A 21692-nucleotide genomic window follows, 5' to 3' on the forward strand; every position below is an offset into this window, starting at 1 on the left:
GTATAGTTACTGTTATACCAAATACTGAGTCGATATAAAAAAAATAAAGAAGAGGGATTTTACACTGTTCTCAGTGAGAGTGGCCATATTGATTTGACGTCACTCAGGAAAGGAACTGGTAGTTGAGAAAACTAACAAAAGATGAAATGATATTTCTGAGGAGTCTTTTCTGTGCTTTTTATTGATTGTAGGCTAGAAAACACAAGCTGCAACTACACCTCAAACACACCACTGGTTTACCATGGATTAACTCCCACACCCCTCTTTCTAGCCTCGAGAGATAAGCCCTAACTTCTAGCCAAAACATTACCCTAGCCTGAGCTTAGGGTCATACCATAGGCAAACCTTAAACAAAGCCTAAGTCTAGGCAGGGCCGTCATTTACTTACTGTGTGTAACCTTTCTATGAACTCCAGCCTTTGTGAACATTAGGCGGCGCTGTTTTAACACGCTTCCTGTAAAGGAGCACAGACATTTACCTTTACCACATAAGTCACGTGGTGACCTTATGACATACTATTTTCTGTTGTTCTATTTTTCCTTAGTTTTTTCTTATCTTCTACAGTATTTTCTATTTTTCCTGTATTTACTGTTGTTTTTTAATTTTCTACTGTTTTTTTTATTGGTTTTCTACATTTCTGTATTTTCTGGTGATTTTCTATTTTTCCTTTGTATTTTTTATTGGTTTTCTATTGTTTCTTTGCATTGTCTGTTGGTTTTCTATTATTGTACTGTATTTTATTGTTGCTTATTTTCTCTTTTTTTCTCCTTTGTATGTTCTATTAGTTTTCTTTTTTTCCTTTGTATTTTCTATTAGTTTTCTTTTTTTCCTTTGTATTTTCTACCTGTATTCTATTTGTCTATTGCATTTTCTGTTGATTTTCTATTTTCCTTTTGTATTTTCTGGTGGCTTTCTATTTTTTTATATTTCTATTGAGTTTCCATTTTTCTACTGTAGTTTTAATCAGATCTGTACAACTCCACCTAATTCTAAAAAGCTGATACATCTTTCATCTCTCTCTCTCTCTCTATCTATCTATCTATCTATCTATCTATCTATCTATCTATCTATCTATCTATCTCTCTCTCTCTATCTGAAAATTACTATAATTCATTAAAATGTGTAAATGCCTTTGTGGTCACATTACCAGAAAAACTCTAAACACATGTATTTTAATCAACAGAAAGTGTGTTATAATTAGGTGTGGTTGGTCTCAGCCCTCCCCCATAGCTGGAACTGATCTGTTTCCTCAAGTGTCTCAGAGTCATTAGGTAACTTCATAACTCATTGTTTGGAGAATGCTCTAAGGCGGTTTAGAATAAGCACTTATTTTACACAAAGGGCCAGGGGTTTTCAGGATTATCAGTCAAACCAAGATGCAGGGCCTCATCTCTCCAACCTCTATCAGTATTTGGGATGAGAAACAGGTCTGTAAATGTGCTTCCTTTAAAATAAAAGTACAACTTGGAGTAAATACTCAAACCAGTGCATCTGACACCAACATCCATGCCACGGTTAAAGCCACAGAGATCACACCATTTCTTCATTCTGATGTTTGCTATGTACATTAACTGAAGCTTTTGACCTGCCTGTATTTGCATGATGCTATGCGTTGCCGTGCTGCCATGTGATTGGCTGATTAGATTACAAAAACGCTCCTGTTTGAAGATGACCACACCCCCTTTAGATGATGTCACGCGAATGAATTCAGTTGTCGATAGTGACATAAGTTACTTGACTTGCACTTTCTAGGAAAAAAAAACATTAAGCTAAAATGTCCCATTTTACCTGATGTCATAGTGGACCCGAATATGACCACGTCCTGCTATGATATTTGTCTGTACCGTGCTATGGAAAGTAGCTCTTACTGCAATCCATGCAGCTTAATAACGTGTGACTGAGGATCAAAGAAAAACCTAAACAATGGAAAATGACCAGAACATGATAAAAATCAGGATTACGCCATGCTTAATAACAGTTAATAAATCTGAATTCACTCGTTTGAACCTCAGGTATCGGTGATGTGCGTCTACATGTTAGTCTGACTACAAATACCTCCCGTGTTTCATACTCACTGCACTCGATAGGGTGTATAGATCATTAAAATCCAACCCTATGTAGGTGATATGTGTAGGGTGTGTGAATGTGTTTGGAATTTGGCCCGGTGTCCGTTTAGGTGACGCGATGGAGGACACGCCCTCCGGTAACCACAGGACACGCCCTAAACAAAAAGAGAAACACACCTGACGCACAAAAGAGCTGTGTGTCCGGTTTTATACACACGCACACAAAAAAAAAAACCATCGACGATTATGGCGTCCGACGAGTCCATGTTCGTGAGGACGGTTTTGGCTCTTAATGACACGTTTAAATCAGAGGACACCAGTTTGGCTCTACCGTCCGAGGACAGGTTAGCTCGCGCTGCTGGCGCTGACGAGGCGCAGCGGAGGAGTCGAGTGGAGCAACAAGTGCAGCAGCTCACTCTGGCACGGAAAGCGAAACGGTCCCTGATGAAAGGTAGGAGCTGAGTTCAGACTCATTGGAATAATGAAGAAAAGTCATCTCTTAGTGCAGCTTTGTTCTCCCAGGCCTTTCCTTTTTGTGATCTTACCCCAAAGTGTTTCTTTAATTCATTATTGATCCTGAATCTAATTCTGCATCCTAATTTTGCTGCTCCACATATAACCAGGTCCTCACTATGAACAAGAAAGTGCACTGAAATGTTGAAAAGTATTAAATGCTTTAGTTCTTTTTTGAATTTTTACTACACACACACGACATTAATTTATCATTTCTTATGAATACAATTTGAGAACATTATAATCAGGCACCCATGCTACAGATGAATTCTTCTGCTAATTTGCATGCATTTTGAATCTCAGGGTAAAATACGCATGTCATTACTCCCTAAGCAGGTTATATGACAGGAATTCATTTCAGGTCTATACACTTACAGGTGATCTACATAATGAGACTTTTGGGTGGAAGATTGATTTACTATCTGCTCATCTTAACACTTTAGTAATGTTAATTGGTGTGTGACCTACTTGGGGGGGGAATGCATGATTCTGATTGGTTAGTCTTGTTTCATCATAGTGGCTGGTAGCCAATGACATGTTTGTTTTAACTTCGGTGTAGTGAAATTATTGTGCAGAACAATGTCATTGTGTTACACGTTATGAGCTGCGCTGGACATGTTACGTTAACCACGTGTTTTTTGTGATGGGAACTCCAAAATGTACCTACGCCTCTGGGATACAGTGGGTTCGGTAATGTCTTCAGACCCCTTCATATTATAACCCTGTTGTGTTTATAGATTTATATAAAATGGAACAAATGCATTTTTTAATCATAAATTGTAATTGAGATATACTTTTTTTTATATGTGGTGTGTTTAGACTCTTTACTAAAGACACTTTAAATTGCTGTGATATGTTGTGAAGGCACTCAACGCTGTGATATATAAGATCACACAATTTGTCAGACCAGAAACCAAACCATGAAGACTAAGGAACTCTCCATAGACCTTTGTGTCATGACCTCTATCTAGGAAAAGGACGGTCACTATGAAATGGGTGAAGGTTGGAACCATCAGGACTCTTCTTAGAAAACCAGCAGACCTCTCAGAACAGCTCCAGTAATCAGAAATTTATGCTAAAGTGGCTAGAAGGAAGCCACTCCAGCAGTTTGAGAGAAAAGTGAAGCATGGTGGTGGCAACATCGTGCAATGGGATTGCTTCCCAGCATCAGAGCTAAGGGGACAGGTCAGAACTTAATGAAATGCTGCTTTATACAAAGAGGTTCTTGAAAAAACGCTGCTCTAGAGTACATGCTACCTGGTGAAGGTTCAACAAGGACCCCAAGTGTACAGATTTAGAGGATCTGGCAGGAAGAATAGGAGAATCTGCCACTGAAAGACTAAAAGCTGGAATTGCTGCTCGAGCCGCTTCTACAAAGTACTCAATAAAGGGTCTGGATACTTCAGTTTTTTCTTATTGAACATCTAAAAACCTGTTCTTGCTTATATTCCAGATTTTCATGCTTATGTAATAGTTTATGTAGGTCATTGGAAATCTGTAACAATAATGTGCACAATGTGAAGGGGTCTGTATAATTCTCAAACCCATGGTGTATCGAGTTATTCAATTGATTTAATACTTTCTCAGTCAGCTTTTGTTAAAAAACCAGTCAGGCCTCCGGGGTTTATTTTTTTTCTTCTTTTTGGTGGCTTGCCATCGGCTGCATTTCTCACGTAAGTGTCGTCTGATGCGAGGATATCACCAAATTCCCCTGCTGTGACTCACTGCTACATTTACTGCTGCATTATTCCACCACACATGCTTTAATCACAGTGGTTTAATACTGTAGTTATTTATAACCGTCAGGGCTGAGATTTTAGAATGTAATCGGATCACTTTAGTCAGTCCCTATAGGAGTGGGTTATTTTTTTTGTTGTTACAAAAAATGCTCTCCAGTTTTATTAATTATATTTCACATTTTTAATTCTTTAAATTTATTTTTATCTATTTGTTTTTCATACAGATACACCTTTACAAAGATGAAAAATGGAAAAAAATAACCATACTAATAATATAGAGGGGAAAAAACACACACAAGGCAGAGAACAATGTAATGTACACAAAGAATAAGAGCATCAAGAGAGGTTTTTAACGTAGACCCTAAGGGGCGTCCATATCGGCCAAAAGTCATTAAGCTTTTGTTATATAATCTCAAGTCATTTTCTGAAGTGGAAGTAAAGTCGATGCCTGAAGAATCTACATTGTCAGGCTGACACCTGAGGGGATCCCCAGAGTGCTGTGCAGCTTACAAAATGTGATGCAATTTTGTGCTTTTTTAAGGAAACCTTTAGCTTTCTATAAGAGCTGTACTTATGAATGATGCTGCTTAGAATCTCGAGGAACCTGCTTAGTTTTGCATTCATTTCTATGATCGTGACTTGAGGGACTGAACAAAGCTCTGTGAATCCAAACTAGTAATTAATAAAGATTTATGTAAACTAATTATAACGTTTTCTCTTAAATCTGACCGTCCATACGATTTTTATTTCAGTGTAACCAAACTCCTTGTGCACAGTGTGACTCAGTCGGTGAGAGAAAGCCGGCCCACTTGGTATGCTGGCAAAAATCTACTGTATATGAGCTTATTAATAGCTTATAGGTCATGCATATTATTATGTAAATGATCAGTGAAGAATAAGGAGGGTGTCTTCCATCACAAAACAGTGACTTTTCCACACCCATGCCGCTGACAGTACGGGACAAAGCAGAAGAATGTTAAGTGTAGTAGTCGGTATGTTGGGTATGAATTTGTATTTGTTTCACTTTGACTTTCACAGGCAGCTTATCAAGCAGCCACTTAGCAAGTACCACTCCTTCCAGAAGTGGCCCTATGAAGGTACAAGCTTGCTTTCTTTTTAAATGAAATATATATAAGTTAATTTTGCGTCTAAATTTGAACCATAACCTTTTTTGCTGCAGGTTTTCCATACTTTTGACCACAGTGACGCTTTAGGACCAAGCAGACACATGGTTAGGACGAACAAGCCTCATTGGGCGAATGTGAGGTTTCCTCAGGCGAATGGAGGAGATTACTGGGGTTTTAAATATGGCTCATCAGGAAACTGCTACACCTGGGGCTCTGCAGGTTTTACTCTCCCCACACTGCGATCCGTGTCTTCAGCCGACCGTCTCCACAGAACCTTCCCTCTGCACACATCCACCTGTTCCGAGATGCTCCGCAACGGCCATCCGTTCGCTTCAGGTTGCTCTGCGACGCTTCAGCTTCCTAACAGGCCTGTGTACGAGGACAATCTCGACGACGTCTTCCTGCCTGACAGCTCAAACCTCAGCACACTCCGAGCAGAGCATCAGAGGATGTTTTGGGAGAAACCGACTCTTCAAAGAACATCCAGTCAGCTCGGAGATGTCTCGTGGGTGATGGGGAACATGCCCCTGGTGGTTCAGGACAGCAGGCAGATGCAGGAGACAGTGAGAAGACCACCTTCAGTGGTCAGCACACACACAACGAAGATAGCGGCGACCCAACAGCAAGAAGCAACAGCTGACATGCTAATGTAAGGCTTGAGATGTTTTCTGTCACACTCTCTAGGAATAAAGACTTGTTTGTTTGTAATGAAAAGATATCTGTGTATTTCCACAGAAAGGCAAAGCAAACTGCGCCAACCACAATGAGGATGGCTGTAAATCTCCTCAATGATAACGACCCAGAAATGCAGATCACTGCTGCAAACTTCATACAAAACCAGTGCTTCAGCAGTGCAGATGCTAAGAAAAGGGTGAGTGAAACTGGGTGAAATCTCATTATCAGCTCCACACAGCAGAAGAAAAGGAATCATCCAGAGGAAGAAATCTGAGTGAAGGAAAGCACAGGATATGCCTATAACATCATAACACTGCCTTCATTTACAACAAAAGTGTCTTATTGTTACATGCCATGCTTAACTTCTAAGAGAAATCTCCATTTAGAATGTTTTACAGTAACACATGTTGTCATGTTGCATTGAATAATTAATTGATTTCATTCATTCATTCATTCATTCAGTATTCCAGGGAACAGCAGGAAGCTGGAAGGCAAAAATACATCAGTCCATTGCAGATATTTAAAAAAAAAAAAAAAGTAGTCTAAATGAGTGTCTATTTGTCTAATTATCAGTATATTCCTGATTTCTTCTTTACATTTAACTACACAATCAAGTTGTTTGTGTAAAAACTGTAAATAAGAGCAGACATGGCTTTAGTGTGCAGGCATCTGAAAGATGAGACGTCAGGGAGTGTGTGATCTGGTTGGGCTTATACAGTTAGACCTAAACCATTCACAGCTCTTCTGAGTTGGCTGCATTTGGTGTTCACAGTGGACACATTTCTTTCACGAGTGTTTGTTCCTGTCATCATCACAGCGTTGGTCTTGGTCTCGGTCTCAGTTGGGGACAGTATAGAACCTTGGTGCATTTGCATTCATCTTACATCATCACTAACATGCATGCAGAGCAGAAATCCATGTGACTCAACATATATTGTTTATTATGATGAATATTGTGATCATGCGCATTAAGGCTCCTCACCTCTTCTGTATCCCACATCGTTCCCGTCACTCATGCTACAAGTGTGTAGTGAAAACAAATGATGTCATTGACTAAAACAACAGGTCACTTTACTTCCTGAATGAGTGAGAGTCATGTTCACAATCACGGGAATCACGGCAGATTTCCAGTGCACCATGTCATCCTTCACATTTCCAATTATTCTTGCAAACCGTGATCTGTCTCAGACTAAAATATCAGCTGAGATGTTGTGTTATTTATCTGATGACGTCGTACACTGAGATTAATAATTGTTGTCATTATTAACTATTGCTTCTGCGTGTATCTCTTGTTAGACTGTGTTAGAGGTTGGGTATATAAACTAAGAAAAGATAGGAGATCCACTACAGCCTAAAATGTTCCAGTACTGCTGGAGTGCATGTGTATCTTAAATTCATCACACTTAGATTTATACTGATTCCATGGCAAACATTATGACTCACACACACAAAAAAAAAAACTCCTGCACACACCCACCTCTATACACCAAACAAAATGTTCTTCGGGCATCGGAGTGTCTTCAAGAAAAAAAAAAATCTGGTTTTTCTGCGGTCTCACCACAGTTTCTGAAGGGAGACCTATGGAAAGCCAAAAGGGTCACACTGAGCCATACCCAGTTTTGTATGCGGTTAAGAAACGTACACATCTTAATAAATGCCTGTTAAATGTTATATATCGTTGATGTAGGTTTGTTGTTGTGATAAAGCAGGGTGATTGTACTGCTTTAAGTTGAATATTTTGTTAACAAATAGAAAATTGTGTAGATTAGCAACGTGCATGTACTGTACTTACTTATAGGTTAATTATTATTACTGAAATTCAGTGCATTTTAATCTGTAAAAAAGTAAATTGTGTATATATTTATGTAGGTATTTGTTCGTTTATTTATTTATTTATTTACTTATTTTGAAGCAGCTTTTCTATTTAAACTAGTGGTCCTGCAGCACAGTAAAGTTGATTGACTGAACAGATTTCTGAATTTGGCATTAACAGAAAGTTGTCTCCTGACCTGATTGGCTGGTGCAGACTCGGTGGAAAAAACACAGCATATTCGTTCGATTCGTTGACGATTGATTGACATTCGTTGTTATTGATTTTTAATTACTCGTCCTCTCTTCCACGTACTAGCTGGCTGTCCTACATGGGATCCCGAAGCTTCTGAAGCTCCTGGACTCGGACAGCGATGAGGTGCAACAAGCCATAGCTGCTGCCTTAAGAAACGCCATCTACGAGAACAACGAGAACAAGATGGAGGTGAAGGACCAGGATGGTGTGGCTGTGATCCTGCGCCTGCTCAAGACGAATCGTGACACTGAAACCCGGCGGCAGCTAACAGGTCTGTAAGCCTACAGAAATCCCCTTTCCACACAAAACTGGTTGGCCACTTTAATAAGAACACTTGCACACCTGCTCAATCATACAGTTATCCATTCAGCCATAAGCATAATGTCCTACAAATACAGGATAAGAGCTTCGCATCAATCATGGGAATGAAGAAAGTGTGATCTGTGTGGCTGCTCACACACATTGTGCAAAAAAATATTCCGTGTGCAGAAACTTTGTTGTTGAGAGAGATCAGAGGAGAATGATCAAACTGCTCTGAACTGACAAGAAGTCTATAATAACTTAAATAATCACTCTTTGCCATCATGCTGAGTAGGAAAACATCTAAGAATACATCAGACCTTGAGATGGATGAGCTCCATTCAGCCAAGAAGAGGAAATTGAGGCACAGACTCACTGAAACAGGACATCTGAAGACTGAGTCTTCTAGTTATTTGAGTAACCATAGACTTCCTGTCAGTTTGACCCGAGTCATTTCCTTCTGAGCTCTCTTATTAACTAGATGCTTCCTCACACAGATCTAACTCTCACATCGAAACCCCAGGAGATCGGCTGTGTTCTTGACCAGTCTCTGCTCTTTGAGTTGAACATTAACTGAAGCTCCTGACCTGTATCTGCATGATGTTACGCATTCTGCAGCTGCTACGTGATTGGCTGATTGGATAACTGAGCATGAATGCTCAGGTGTTCGTAATAAAGTGGCATGATGAGTATATGTATGTGTGTACAGCACTTTGGAGTTTGTATAACTTTGTAACCTTAGACAACCTTGGGGTTGTCTCAAAGTTTGTCGAGTGTGTACTTCTGTAAAGAACGTCCAGGCTCCTTTAACACATCCTGTTATTCTTTTTACCTGAACAAAGTCATCCCTAATTCCTAAATCAATCCCCATTTCTCAAAGCAAGGTAAGGGCTAAGCTGATGTTCTTGGCTTAAGACACATGAAGCCTTTCAGATAGTTTTGAGCCACACAAACGATGCCACAAGAGAGCCAGTTGTGATTGGTGGACATCTGTGATTGGCTAATTTAGCTCTAATCCACAGAGGAAGAGGGACCCAGTGTCAAACCTCCCACCTACAACTGCAGGCCATGTGTGCAGTCATCAGCATTCAGAGGAACAACTTTCCTGTGACGACAAGAATCCAAGCAATTAATCATCGCCTCAAAATGCCTCAAAACATTTGACTTAATTTCACTGAATTCCCAGTGAAATTAAGTCACATGTTTCCTGTGGAGTTTCTTTTGTTAATGCAAATAACGTGGAATAAGTGTGTGGGCCAAGCACAAGTTTGCATTTGCATTTTCATTTCCACATAATTTAAAAAAGAAAAAAATTCACCAGGGTAATATTGTATTTAGTAAAACAGTAAAAAAAAAAACAAAAAAACAAAACAAAGTGTGGAATGTTGAGTAAATCCTCGCAGCTTTGCTTATGTAGTGGAAAACGGGCGGGGCTACCAGGCACTGATGCCGGATGAGGAAACGTTTTCAAGATGGCCGATGACACTCAGATGGATGAGATGTCTTAGAAATGTCTTTTAAATTTGCACACATACAAGTGGTGTGATTGATTCACTTTATTCTGTATAAAGCTAGCGGCGTCGTGTTACATGTGTTGGACATCATTTGCTGTGAATTGGGAAACATGAACATGAGCTGAATGAATCCAAATCAAAACTAGTCTGAAAATAATTTAAAGAACAAGTGCAGCATGACATGAACGCTAATAACAGCCTCTTCCCCCCTTTTTTCCCTGAATCATCTGGGAAATGTGATAATCCTGTTGGTGCAGGACGACTGCTGATCACCGCAGGAACCTGTCAAATCCTGACAAATTAAAAGAAAAAAGCATCATAAAGGGTGTAGTAAAGGTGTACCATCCATCCGTCCTTACTTCCACCTACCCATCCATCCTTCCACTCATCTTTCTTTTTTCCCTCCACGTAATCCTTCTTTATATCCGTTCTTACTTCAACCTACCCATCCATCCTTCCACTCATCTTTTCATCCTTCTACCCACCAAACCTTTCCATGCTAATCCTTCCACCCACCCATCCATCCGTCCTTCCTTCCACCCACCCTTCCTTCTGCCTCATTCTGGGACTGGAGCCAGTAGCTGCTCTGGCTGTTTATTTAGCAACTAGATGCATTTGACAGCTTGGATAACTCTTAAAAAAGTTTAAGAAAGTTTATTGTGGAAATTAACTTGACTCTGTGTAAGCTTGTGTTCTGTAATTGTTCTCCTTCAGGGTTGCTATGGAACTTGTCCTCTCATGACATGCTGAAGGAGCAGCTCAGCAGAGAAGCTGTAAAACCCCTCACTGACGCCGTCCTTGTGCCATGCTCGGGTATCACCGAGGGTGAAGATCCCAAACTGGAGTTACTGGCAGATCCTGAGGTCTTCCTTAACGCTACAGGCTGCCTGAGGTGGGTGTGTGTGTGTGAGTGTGAGAGAGCATGATAGTAAGGTGTGCAGTAAAAGTATTGCTGATGCATCTGATTTTTATCACGTTTTATTTTTAGAAACATGAGTTCATCCGGACCAAACGCACGCAAGTCCATGAGAGACTGCGACAGCCTCATTGACTGCCTCATTTATTACATCCGTGGAACCATCGCAGATTATAAACCTGACGATCAGGTATTTCCAAACTGAGTCAAAGTTTATTTCAAGTCCAAACTTTCACCCAAGGCTGTGTGGGGCGGATTCTCTTTATAATACAGCACAGGAATAAGTTTTTCTACCGCTACCACTGGATTTCACTTTTTAAATTTGACTCTTTCATTTTTCCGACTTCATGGAGGGGTTATGATGTTGATGCCACGTTTTCTCCTCTGTAGGCCTTAGAAAATTGCGTGTGCATCTTGCATAACCTCACCTATCAGTATGAGTGCGAAGTCCCTGAAACGGTCAGGCCGCTGGTGCAGGAGTCCAGACAGAGAGCTGCTGCTGAGACCCAGAGACCCGGCTGCTTGGTCAGGAGAAACCCCAAACTCTCGGAGGGAGATGACGTGAGACAGTTTCTTTCTTTTCACTTTTAAACTTCTGTAGCAAGAATTGAAAGCCCACTGTCTTTATTTAACCCGTTTTTACCAGTACATCAGAGTTTCATTCAGCCAGTGGAATGGAAATTGACATTTTTAATCAGTCATTAGACATTAAATCAAGGCATTAAATTCTGAACACGAACACAACAAAACAGGAACAAACTCCATTTTTTTGACCTCTGGGGAAAAGAGTTAAATAAAAAAAATCCTTTTTAAAAAAAATTATTTTATTCTTGTCAGAGTTTGATGTGTAAGTGTTGCATCATTTTGTGTTTGTTTGTTGGTTTGTTTTTCCATTGTGCAACCTACATGTCAGAGTCATGCCAGAGCTCCATACACTCACACACCACTGTTCTCAGAATTTATCTCTAATTTCTCAGAATAATTACAAGGAGGAAGCACATTCTCTCACCATGTCCACATGGTTTTCCTCACGGTTCTCTAGAGTTCCTCCCACGTTCCAGAAATATTTCAGACTGACTTGCTGCTGTTGTTCCTGGGTGTTTTAGTGCTCGGAATCTGAATGCCCTCTGCTGGAGGAGAAGTGTAACCCGCACGGTGTGGAGTGGCTGTGGAGCAGCATCACCATCCGCATGTACTTGTCTCTTCTCGCTATTAGCAACCGCCAGCTCACACAGGAGGCGTCTATAGGAGCCATGCAGAACCTGACCGCAGGAAACGGAGGGGTAAAGTCTGCAATTTTACCGGTTTTGTTTATGCCCTAGGAAAGTTGCTCATCATGGTAAGGAAGTGACATCATTTTCTGGAAAAATGCTGAGGTTTGTTCTGGACTTTGAAAATAAACCCAAAATAAAATATTGAGGAATATATAACATAAATGTAATAGATAATGTAATTGAAAATGTAAATTATTAATTGAATAATACAGTAAAATTATTCTGGTTCTTCTCATATACACTAAAGTCAGATTAGAGAGGTAACATCATAAAAGCTAAAATGAACAAGGTTCGATGTTCAGCTCTAACAAAACGAACTTCTGCCGGCGGTCAGGTTTCCCAGGCCATGGCCCACACCATTGTGCAGAGAGAAGGAGGCCTGCAGCAGGTGAAGAAGGTCCTGCAGGAAGGAGAGGATGAGGTGAAGAGAGCCGCAGTGTGTCTGCTCAAAAACATGTCACGCTACAAGGAGCTGCATTCAGACATCAGTAAGCACTTCAACAACACACACACACACACTCCCTCCCTCTCTCTCTCTCTCTCTCTCTCTCTCTCTCTCTCTCTCTATGGAAGTTATTCTCCAGATCTCAGCTTATTTTAACAGGCATGTCTAAATGTGTTACTCAGTGAACAGATTACAGATCAGAACACTGCTGCTTTACAGGCTCAGATTAACACTTTAGAAATAATAATCTCCAGCTGTCCATCTGTCTATCTATCTGTCTGTCTTTATCTGTCTGTGTCCATCTGTCTTGGGCTGTATTTATCTTTCTATCTACCTATGTGTTTGTCTGTATTTGTGTCTGTCTGTGTCTCTCTGTCTCTCTGTCTATCTATCTATCTATCTATCTATCTATCTATCTATCTATCTATCTATCTATCTATCTATCTATCTATCTACACAGCTCTGAGCTGCTTATTGCACTCTCTCTCTCTCTCTCTCTCTCTCTGGCAAGGCACTAAGCACTTCCCTTTAATCCACACCACAGCTCGCTGCAACACAGAACATTTATTTTAATTTCCTGCAGGTATGCGATCCTTACCACTCACCTTCTCTGGCTCTGCCCTCTATTCACACACTGGCCATGCCCTGAGCGTATAAAATATATGGTCTTTCTGGATTTCTGTACACACATGGTTACAGAATTTATATCTATATTTTTCATTTTTAATGTGTTGTTCTGTCCTATTTTCATCATTGCTTTTACTTCACATACTTCTGTTTTTGTTCTTAGTCTCCTCTTTGTTCTCCTAGTTAAACAGGTGCTGCCGGAGCTGGTTGCCATGCTTCACAGTCCAGACACGGCTACAGCGCAGAACGGTGAGCTCATGTCCGTCTGTCAGATTCTTAACAACCTGAGCCAGGCGTCTTTACAGAACGCTCGCTCCGTGCTCAACAGCGGCATCCTCCCCAGGATCATCAAGATCAGCAGCAAAGAGAGGTATCTCTCACACATCCCGTAACAGTCCATTAGTACATGTTTACTTTTAAGAACAACACAACAGTGTGAAGGTGTACTTTACACAGACTTGCATCAAGATAGATAGATAGATAGATAGATAGATAGATAGATACAACTTTGTCATTGCAAAGTACAGGTACATAGCAACGAAAATGGTGTGAAGCATTAAAACAATTCATTTTAGTTCAGAGTGGATCAGAGTTTATCACAAACTCCATCAGACTCACAGCTGTACAACAGCCAACCCACTCAACAGCTACTCACTAAACCAGTGCTAATCCATCCATTTTTCCTACCTTCCTTCCATCCAGCCTACATTCCTTCCTTCCACTCTTCCTTCCTACCTTCCTCCCATCCTTCCATACTTCTTTCCAATCATCTATCCTTCCATCAATTCATTTTCCTACCTTTCTTCCACATATCCTTCATTTCTTCCATCCACCCATCCATCCTTCCTTCCTTCCAATTCACTTCAATTTATATAGCGCTTTTAACAGTGGACATTGTCTCAAAGTGGCTTTACAGAAGTATAGAAACATAACAAATTAGAAATTTTAAAACTAAGTTACTATTTATCTCTAACATCCTTAATGAGCAAGCCTGAGGTGACAGTGGCAAAGAAAAACTCCCTGAGATGATATGAGGAAGAAACCTTGAGAGTAACCAGACTCAGAAGGGAAACTCATCCTCATTTGGTTTTCTTCCTTCCTTCTTTTTTTCCTCCTTCCTTTCTTCTATCCACCCATCCTACATTTTTCCTTTCACTTATCCATCTATCTATTCTTTTCTTTCTGCCTTCCTTCCTTCCTTCCTTCCAACCATATATCCAGCCATACTTCTATGAATCCATTTTTCCTACCTTACTTGCATCTATCCCTCAATCCTTTCTACCTTCCTTCCTTCCTTCCTTCCTTCCTTCCTTCCTTCCATTAATCCATTCATCCACTGTTATAAATCCAGTGATGTAATATTTCTTGCTTAGAAAGTTCTGGATAAATGACTAACAGGTCAAGTGCATACTTCTGTAAATGTTCTGTTTGCATCCTCACTTCACTGATCAGACCAGAGAGAGTAAAGAAAAATGTAAAATATTTAGCAATGTCTGTGAAAATCTTTCCTATCTAAGTGACAAAGCTTTTTGATTTTTGGAGCTGTGATGGTTCAGGTTTGGAAAAATGACAATACTTTTCTTCTGCTACAAATACACAGTCAGCTGATAATCCCAGACTTTATCTAAAGGATTCTATTCAGTCCCTTTAGGATTTCATGATTTTGTGATCATAGAAATGAGCTCAAAGAAGTTACAAAGAATCTTGTGCTTGCAGTTTTGCCAATTCAAGTAGTTTTCCAGTAAAAAAAACAAAAAAAACAAACAGCGCTGCAAGTTACATCGCAAATGTTTCAAATCTCATAAGCCTCCTTAACACAGGGGTCCCTACTGCACTACCCGGGGCGGTGATCGGGTGTGCACTGCCAAGTTGCCACTCTTGGGCCCTTGAGCAAGGCCCTTAACCCTTTCTGCTCCAGGGCTGCTGTATTATGGCTGACCCTGAACTCTGACCCCAACCTCCAAGGATGGGATATGCAAAGAAAGAATTTCACTGTGCTGTAATGTATATGTGACAAATAAAGGCTATTTCTATTCTACAGTATTCTTTTTCTATTTCAACCCCTCATTTTTTAGCATTCTTCTTTAAGTTTTTTTCCCCCAAGTTCCCTCTGAAGTGAGATGTTAGAACATAGATGTTAGACAGATCCATGTTCATCTTTGCTTAGCAAGATGTGAGCAGCTAACTGATCAGGGATGTATATTTTCCTAATACAGTAAAGTGTAGTGTCAGTGTTAACAAGCAAGATGTTGATGCATCTAAAGTAGTTCAAAATGTAATATGTTACTGTTCACGGTGTCTGCGGCCATGCTGATTTGATGCCACTTGCTGAATTCGGGATTCCCAAACAGGATTTCCGTGTTCTCTTTGTTTGTTTGTTTCTTCCTAATCAGAGATCAGAGAGCTGCATCCTCTAATAATACCTGCTTCTGTTGTTTATCTGAAATCTGTACACAAAACAATAATTAAAGGGATTTGCTAATCTTTAGCACTATCTTTGGCCCGCTCTGGGTCATGAATGCAAATGTGTGTAGCGTTCCTCTCACTAATTCCTCTAATTAACAGCTCAGTTCAATGGAAGGGACTAATTTGCCACTTAAGGATAAAAACGCAGGCAATAGAGCGAATGATTTCACTCTACTGCACAAGCTTCGAGCAATAATCTCATGTGATTAATAGGATTAAACTAAGCTTTAAGCGTATTAATTTCTTTCATTTTGAACATGATGCAGGCATGGGTCCACGAAGGCTGGTCAGGCTGCTAGTGTTCTGCTGCACACACTGTGGAGACACTCCGAGCTTCATGGCAGCTACAAGAAGGTCAGTAAGTCAGTAAGAAGATGGACAGATCTGTCATGTCACATTTACATTACTGTAAATGCATTGTATTAAGACAAAACTGGTGCATTAGTTTGGTATATCAGACTTACTGGGGTTGGGTGCAAATGCAGGGTGTAGTTTAATGACAAAAGTCACAATAATAGACATGGGCAAAAGTATAGGGACAGCCACTAAAACAAGGTTATGCAAAAGTATCAACACAGCAAATCCAAATCAGCAGGCCAAAAGGAAAACAAAACACTAGTCAATCAGGCAAATGTCTACAGGTAATTATCAGGAGTATCAGATGCATACAGGATGTCGTCGAGAATCAAGGGGAAGGTGTACAAGACAGTGGTGAGATCAGCCATGCTGTATGGTTTAGAGGCTGTGTCAATGAGGAAAAGACAGGAGTCAGAGCTGGAGGTAGCAGAGCTGAAGATGTTGAGGTTCTCTTTGGGAGTGACACGGTTGAACAGGATTAGGAACGAGTACAACGGACAGTTGGACGTTTGGGGGACAAAGTTAGGGAGGCCAGATTAAGATGGTTTGGACATGTTCAGAAGAGGGAGAGTGAGTATATTGGTAGGAGAATGTTGGAAATGGAGCTGCCAGGCAGGAGGCAAAGAGGAAGGCCAAAGAGGAGGTATATGGAATAAATGAGGATATGAAGCTAGTGGGTACAAGGGTTGAGGATGCAGAAGCTAGGGATAGGTGGAGAGAGATGATTCACTGTGGCCACCCCTGAAGGGAAAAGCTGAAAGAAGATCAGATGCATACAGAATCACAATCACAAGCTGAGTCAAAAATCACAGCTAAACACACACGGCTTAGCAACATCACGGATCTACGGAAATGAGCGTGTACCTGATAATGAGGAACTGAAAACAAGGGCTTCAAAAGAATGAGAAACAAACGTACATAATGAGTACATGAAAGAAAGCTGTGATACGCAATGAGATGCTTTGATTAAAGATATTTATTATATATTTAGTATTCATATATCTACAGAAATGAGTGAACACTGAAAAGGAAAAATCAAAACATTCTGTAAAACCGTTATCTCAACAGATTTAAAACAGTGTTGATCTGGTATCAGATTGATTCTATTGTCCCCAATTGTGTTCATCTTATGTCATCACACACATGATTGCAACTCACCAGATTTTGTTTAATATTTATTTTTGTGTTATGTGAATTAAGGCTCCTCACACCTTCTGTGTCTCACAAAGTGGTGCTACACATGTGTTGTGGAAACTAATGATGTCATTGACTAAAACACACACGCAGGTTAATTCGCTTTCTAAGTACGCGTTGCATTCATGATCACGGGAATTGTGGCACAGTGCCACACTGAGTTTCCCACTCCACATGATCTGTCTCGGTCTAAACTGCCAGTGTGAAAGCTCCTGTGATGTGAAATGGTCACTGCACTCGCAGTGGGTGTGCACAGGTTTGTTTGGGTTTTTTTTTCCCAAATCTGTTCTAATAAAATATTATTTAATTTGTTGCAGGCTGGTTACAGGAAGACAGATTTCATCAACAACAGGACTGTGAAGGCGGTGAATTCAGCTCGGAACTGACCTCAAGTGGAACACTGGAGAACTACGCTACACTAAACACAAGGACGAGTTACAACTCATTCCATCCTGAAGTGCACTTACATTTTTTCCCCCAGAAACATCACTTTGAACGGTCGTGCAACTACACTGCTCTGTCCATTCCCCTGCTGACATAGACACATCATACATATTGATGGCTGGAAAGTTTTTCTGCTGCAGAGACGTGAAGCACTTGTGTGGATTTGCATTTCAAGCCTGCGGCCGGGAGGCTGCCGTGATCCAAAAAACACCACCCAAAAAGTCAGTTGCTGTGTTACAGGCATCATTTTCCACCAATAATCCAACTGATTATACAACTGAAAATAATCCATTGACGATTTAAAACCTTCATGTACACACTTGAATAGGAATAATATAATAATTTTAAGCTGAACAAAAAAAGCTTAGATGATTTGGGTAGAATTTTACAGTGGAGTAAGTCTGCTTATCATGATTTGATCATGATAATATCATAGCGTGTATCTGTGATGAAACGATCAGTGTACATTGCGTTCATTCATTTTTAAAAAAGGAAACATTTTAATAGATTTTTTGTTATATTAAAACATGTTCAGAAATGTACCTGTGTTTCTCCTTTGCCTGGTTTTCATCATCTCCGATTCAGATGCATATAAGCAGTAACTTGAAAGCTGTTTGTGAAGATGGCCATTAATGCATCAGGCGCTGTAGGTTATGTAATCCTACATGATTTCAGTAGATTCAGAAAAATAGGATAGGATGATGGCTGAAAAAACAGATTATTCCAGGTGTCACGACTGAAGAAACGGCCAAAATGCATTTCTGCTTACACTGATCCCATTTTTATCATATTTAAATTTTCTGAATACATTTTTATTTTGGTGTGTGGCAGAGAAAAAAAATGATATAAAGAAGCTGTTTGGTTAAGATGTTGGAGCACCGATCGGAAGGTTGTGAGTTCAAATCCCAGGACCACTGAGCTCTTGTGGAAGGCTTTAACTCTCAATGACACAAATGTAAGTCACTCTGGATAAAGACGTCTGCTGGATGCCCTTAATGTAAATGCCTGCTTATTTTCCCATTTAATTTGAAAACAAAAACAAATGAATGCAATGTACACAGGGCTAGAAACTAAAATTTAGCAATACCGATTTAGTTACCAATTCTAAAAGATTTGTCATAATTAAATAAACAAAAATTCATGTTAGTCAGAGTAACATACTGAGCTCATGCTGAGGTAACTAACTGCTGTGACATGCTGAGGTAATGTGCTACGGTCACAAATGTTAAGTTGCTGAGGTAAAAATCTGAGGTAAATCTGATATACTGCGGTAGCATTCTGAGACAACCAGGTAATCTAGCATACAGAGGTAACATGCTAAAGTAACCAACTAAGGGAATATTCTGATATACTGAGGAACATTCTGCATTTTTTTCCTACTGAAGTGAAAGAGCAAGACGAGCCATAATTTAAAGCGGCCATATGCTGTATTTATCCAATCAGGGTTGTTGATGCACAGATATGCAATCAGAAAAAGGTTAATCCAGGGTTTAGGAATGTACAGTGTGAAACATCTGATTATGAAGATCTAGGATTCATTGTTAAAGTATGAATGGAATGAAGTGTGAAAAGCCTCAATGTTTATGTTTCTATACACAGCAGTACTCGTTTTTTTCTTTGCTCTAGCATCTGAAACACGTCATGACTGCATGCTAGCTTAATCATTAGCCTCAGTCGTCGACTAGTCCATGATCGCCATTTTTAAGAAAAGCTTTACAGACCTCAGCTTCAGACATGACTCGATGCCTCCGAGTCCAGCCTTCGTAGGCAGCGTTTTTCATGTTCCCTACACACCCCAGTGTTAGCATTCACATGCAGAAGCGGTTCTGTTGAACAACACAAAGCTTTACCCCAGACGCCGAGCACTGTTCTCTGGAATGTTCTTTCATTTTTTGTATTTTTTATAGTGAATGTTCCTAAAATTAGGGAGTCCAAGTCATCTCATTATTCTAGTCCAGCTCTTATCTTTAACACATAATGTTTGCATTACATTAGGGTGTTATTTATTATGTGTAGCACTGAATGCATGAATGTCTCCAGCAGCTCCTGCGCTTGTGTTTCAGCAGTAGGGTGAGAGTCGGGCAGCCGGAGACTTCAGCCTGCTCAAACATGAAGTAAAAACAAATCAGTTTGGAAATCCAGTCCAAGATGCACTCAGTATTGTGTAGGTTTTTCTCTGTTTTTTTCCCCATCACTACAAAAGAATGTAAAAAAATATGTAGCAAGGAGACACTTTTTACAAGCCACACCCCCAACACCTAAAACTGGTCAAATAACAACAAAGGCGACATTGGTTATTAAATAAATTCAACTGTAAAAGCTTTCAGTCTGTCTAAACACGGAAATGTGTCTGAGGAAAAATGATTCTTTCTTTCTTAATTTTTTTTAATGGATTTTAAAGATTAAACAGAAAATGTTTCATCAAAATATAAATGTTTGTGTCAAAGACTCTCTCTTACTGCGCTACAAATAGATTTCTAAATGCTGCTGTAATCATGAAGACTGTTCTGTTTTTATCCCAGGACCCGGGGTCAGAGTTTATCAAAGTGAACGTAGAGCACCTTCTACATTTTTGCAGAAGAACCGCAAGTCTGCACAAAAAATTGCTGTTTGCCTGAGCCCACACTTATATACATAATGAAACACCTCCAATATGGTAAACAGCTTCCCCACATAAATTGGCCATTGGCTTCCTTAGAGCATGGAGGTTGTTGAAATAAAAAGAAATAAGAAATAATCCAGCCGTATCTCCGTACTACCTCGCTGAACTCGGACGCCCCCTTGTGCTGGTCTGCTTCTATTTTTAGAACGGTTAAGAAGCTCAAATGACCTTAAAATAATTTTATGTCTGCGTCTGCTCAATCTCTTCTGCAAAATAGAAATGAAAGACCTCTGATGGCTCAATCCCTCGTTATTGCTGTCTGAAAACATGCGTGTGATGATGTGAACGCATGGCAGAGATCAGCTAAAAGTGCAGACAAAATCGATCGGTGAGTCGCTCATCACTGTCAGCAAAGAGGAAACTGCGGTCCATGAAAACACTCTGCTTCCATCAGGAAGCTGCTTGTACTAAAATCTTCAAGCGAGTGAATGTCTGCATCCTCCCTGTCAGTCTTTAGTCATGCCTTTTATAGGATTTGGCTTTATATTACAGAAGTGTCATCGGTTTCCACTTTGCTCTGAGCACATAATTTAGAGAAAATAGCAAGCAAGCAGAAGCTACACCTGAATCTACTGAAAGCTAAGATCAGCTGAATAAACAGGTGGAATCAGATGTAAAGATAAGATTGAACACCACTGTGATGGATAGCAAGAGGGCTACTTTTACACTTTTCAGGGTCAGAAGTATGAATAAATATGCACATGGTCTCACACACAAGGACATTCTGTTGTGACCCCTCTGAGACCTGATTTAATTACGGTTTCTGACTCAGGTCATCTCAGGGGCTTTTTTTTCCCTGGCACTGCTGCCGCATTAGGAATCTAAATTTCAGTCTGGATTTCACTTCCATCCATCCATTCATCCATCCATCCATTTTCTGTAGCGCTTATCCTACAGGTTCTCAGGGAGCCTGGAGTCTAATTCAGATGACTCTAGGCACAAAGCAGGAGACAACCAGATGGGGCAGATGGACCATGATGTTGTTAAAGGTGATAGTAATTGAATAGATTTGGAAATAGTCAGGGACCAGGTCATGAACTGAGAACAGATTGTCTTTAGTATTACATCAGACAGGTAGAGAAATGTCTAAATGGCACATACCCACATGTCCAGACAATTCCACTCTGTAACATCATTCTAATGAGACTGGGACACGCACTTTACAGAGAGCAGACACTCCTTTAAGCGTTGTTGTATCAGGGCATGTACCTCTCCTCCTCAACCTTACCTTCACCTTCCACTTCCTCTCTGTCTGTGTCTCTCTCTCTCTCTCTCTCTCTCTCTCTCTCTCTCTCTCTGCTACTCCTT

The 21692-nt window shown here is 40.2% G+C and overlaps 1 protein-coding gene across 1 annotated transcript; it reads left to right on the forward strand.

The window, feature by feature from the left end:
* Positions 1-1144: 1144 nt before the first annotated feature.
* On the forward strand, positions 1145-20107 carry pkp2 (plakophilin 2). The gene is made up of 13 exons (XM_058408483.1): positions 1145-2517; positions 5357-5415; positions 5499-6094; positions 6181-6316; positions 8249-8456; positions 10714-10891; positions 10988-11105; positions 11306-11476; positions 12022-12198; positions 12524-12677; positions 13445-13631; positions 15994-16081; positions 17596-20107. Exons 1-13 carry the CDS (start codon positions 2313-2315, stop codon positions 17662-17664), a joined length of 2346 nt encoding a protein of 781 aa, XP_058264466.1. The 5' UTR covers positions 1145-2312; the 3' UTR covers positions 17665-20107.
* Positions 20108-21692: the final 1585 nt, after the last annotated feature.

The sequence above is a fragment of the Hemibagrus wyckioides genome, linkage group LG14 (assembly GCF_019097595.1).
Source record: "Hemibagrus wyckioides isolate EC202008001 linkage group LG14, SWU_Hwy_1.0, whole genome shotgun sequence".
Lineage (NCBI taxonomy): Eukaryota > Metazoa > Chordata > Actinopteri > Siluriformes > Bagridae > Hemibagrus > Hemibagrus wyckioides.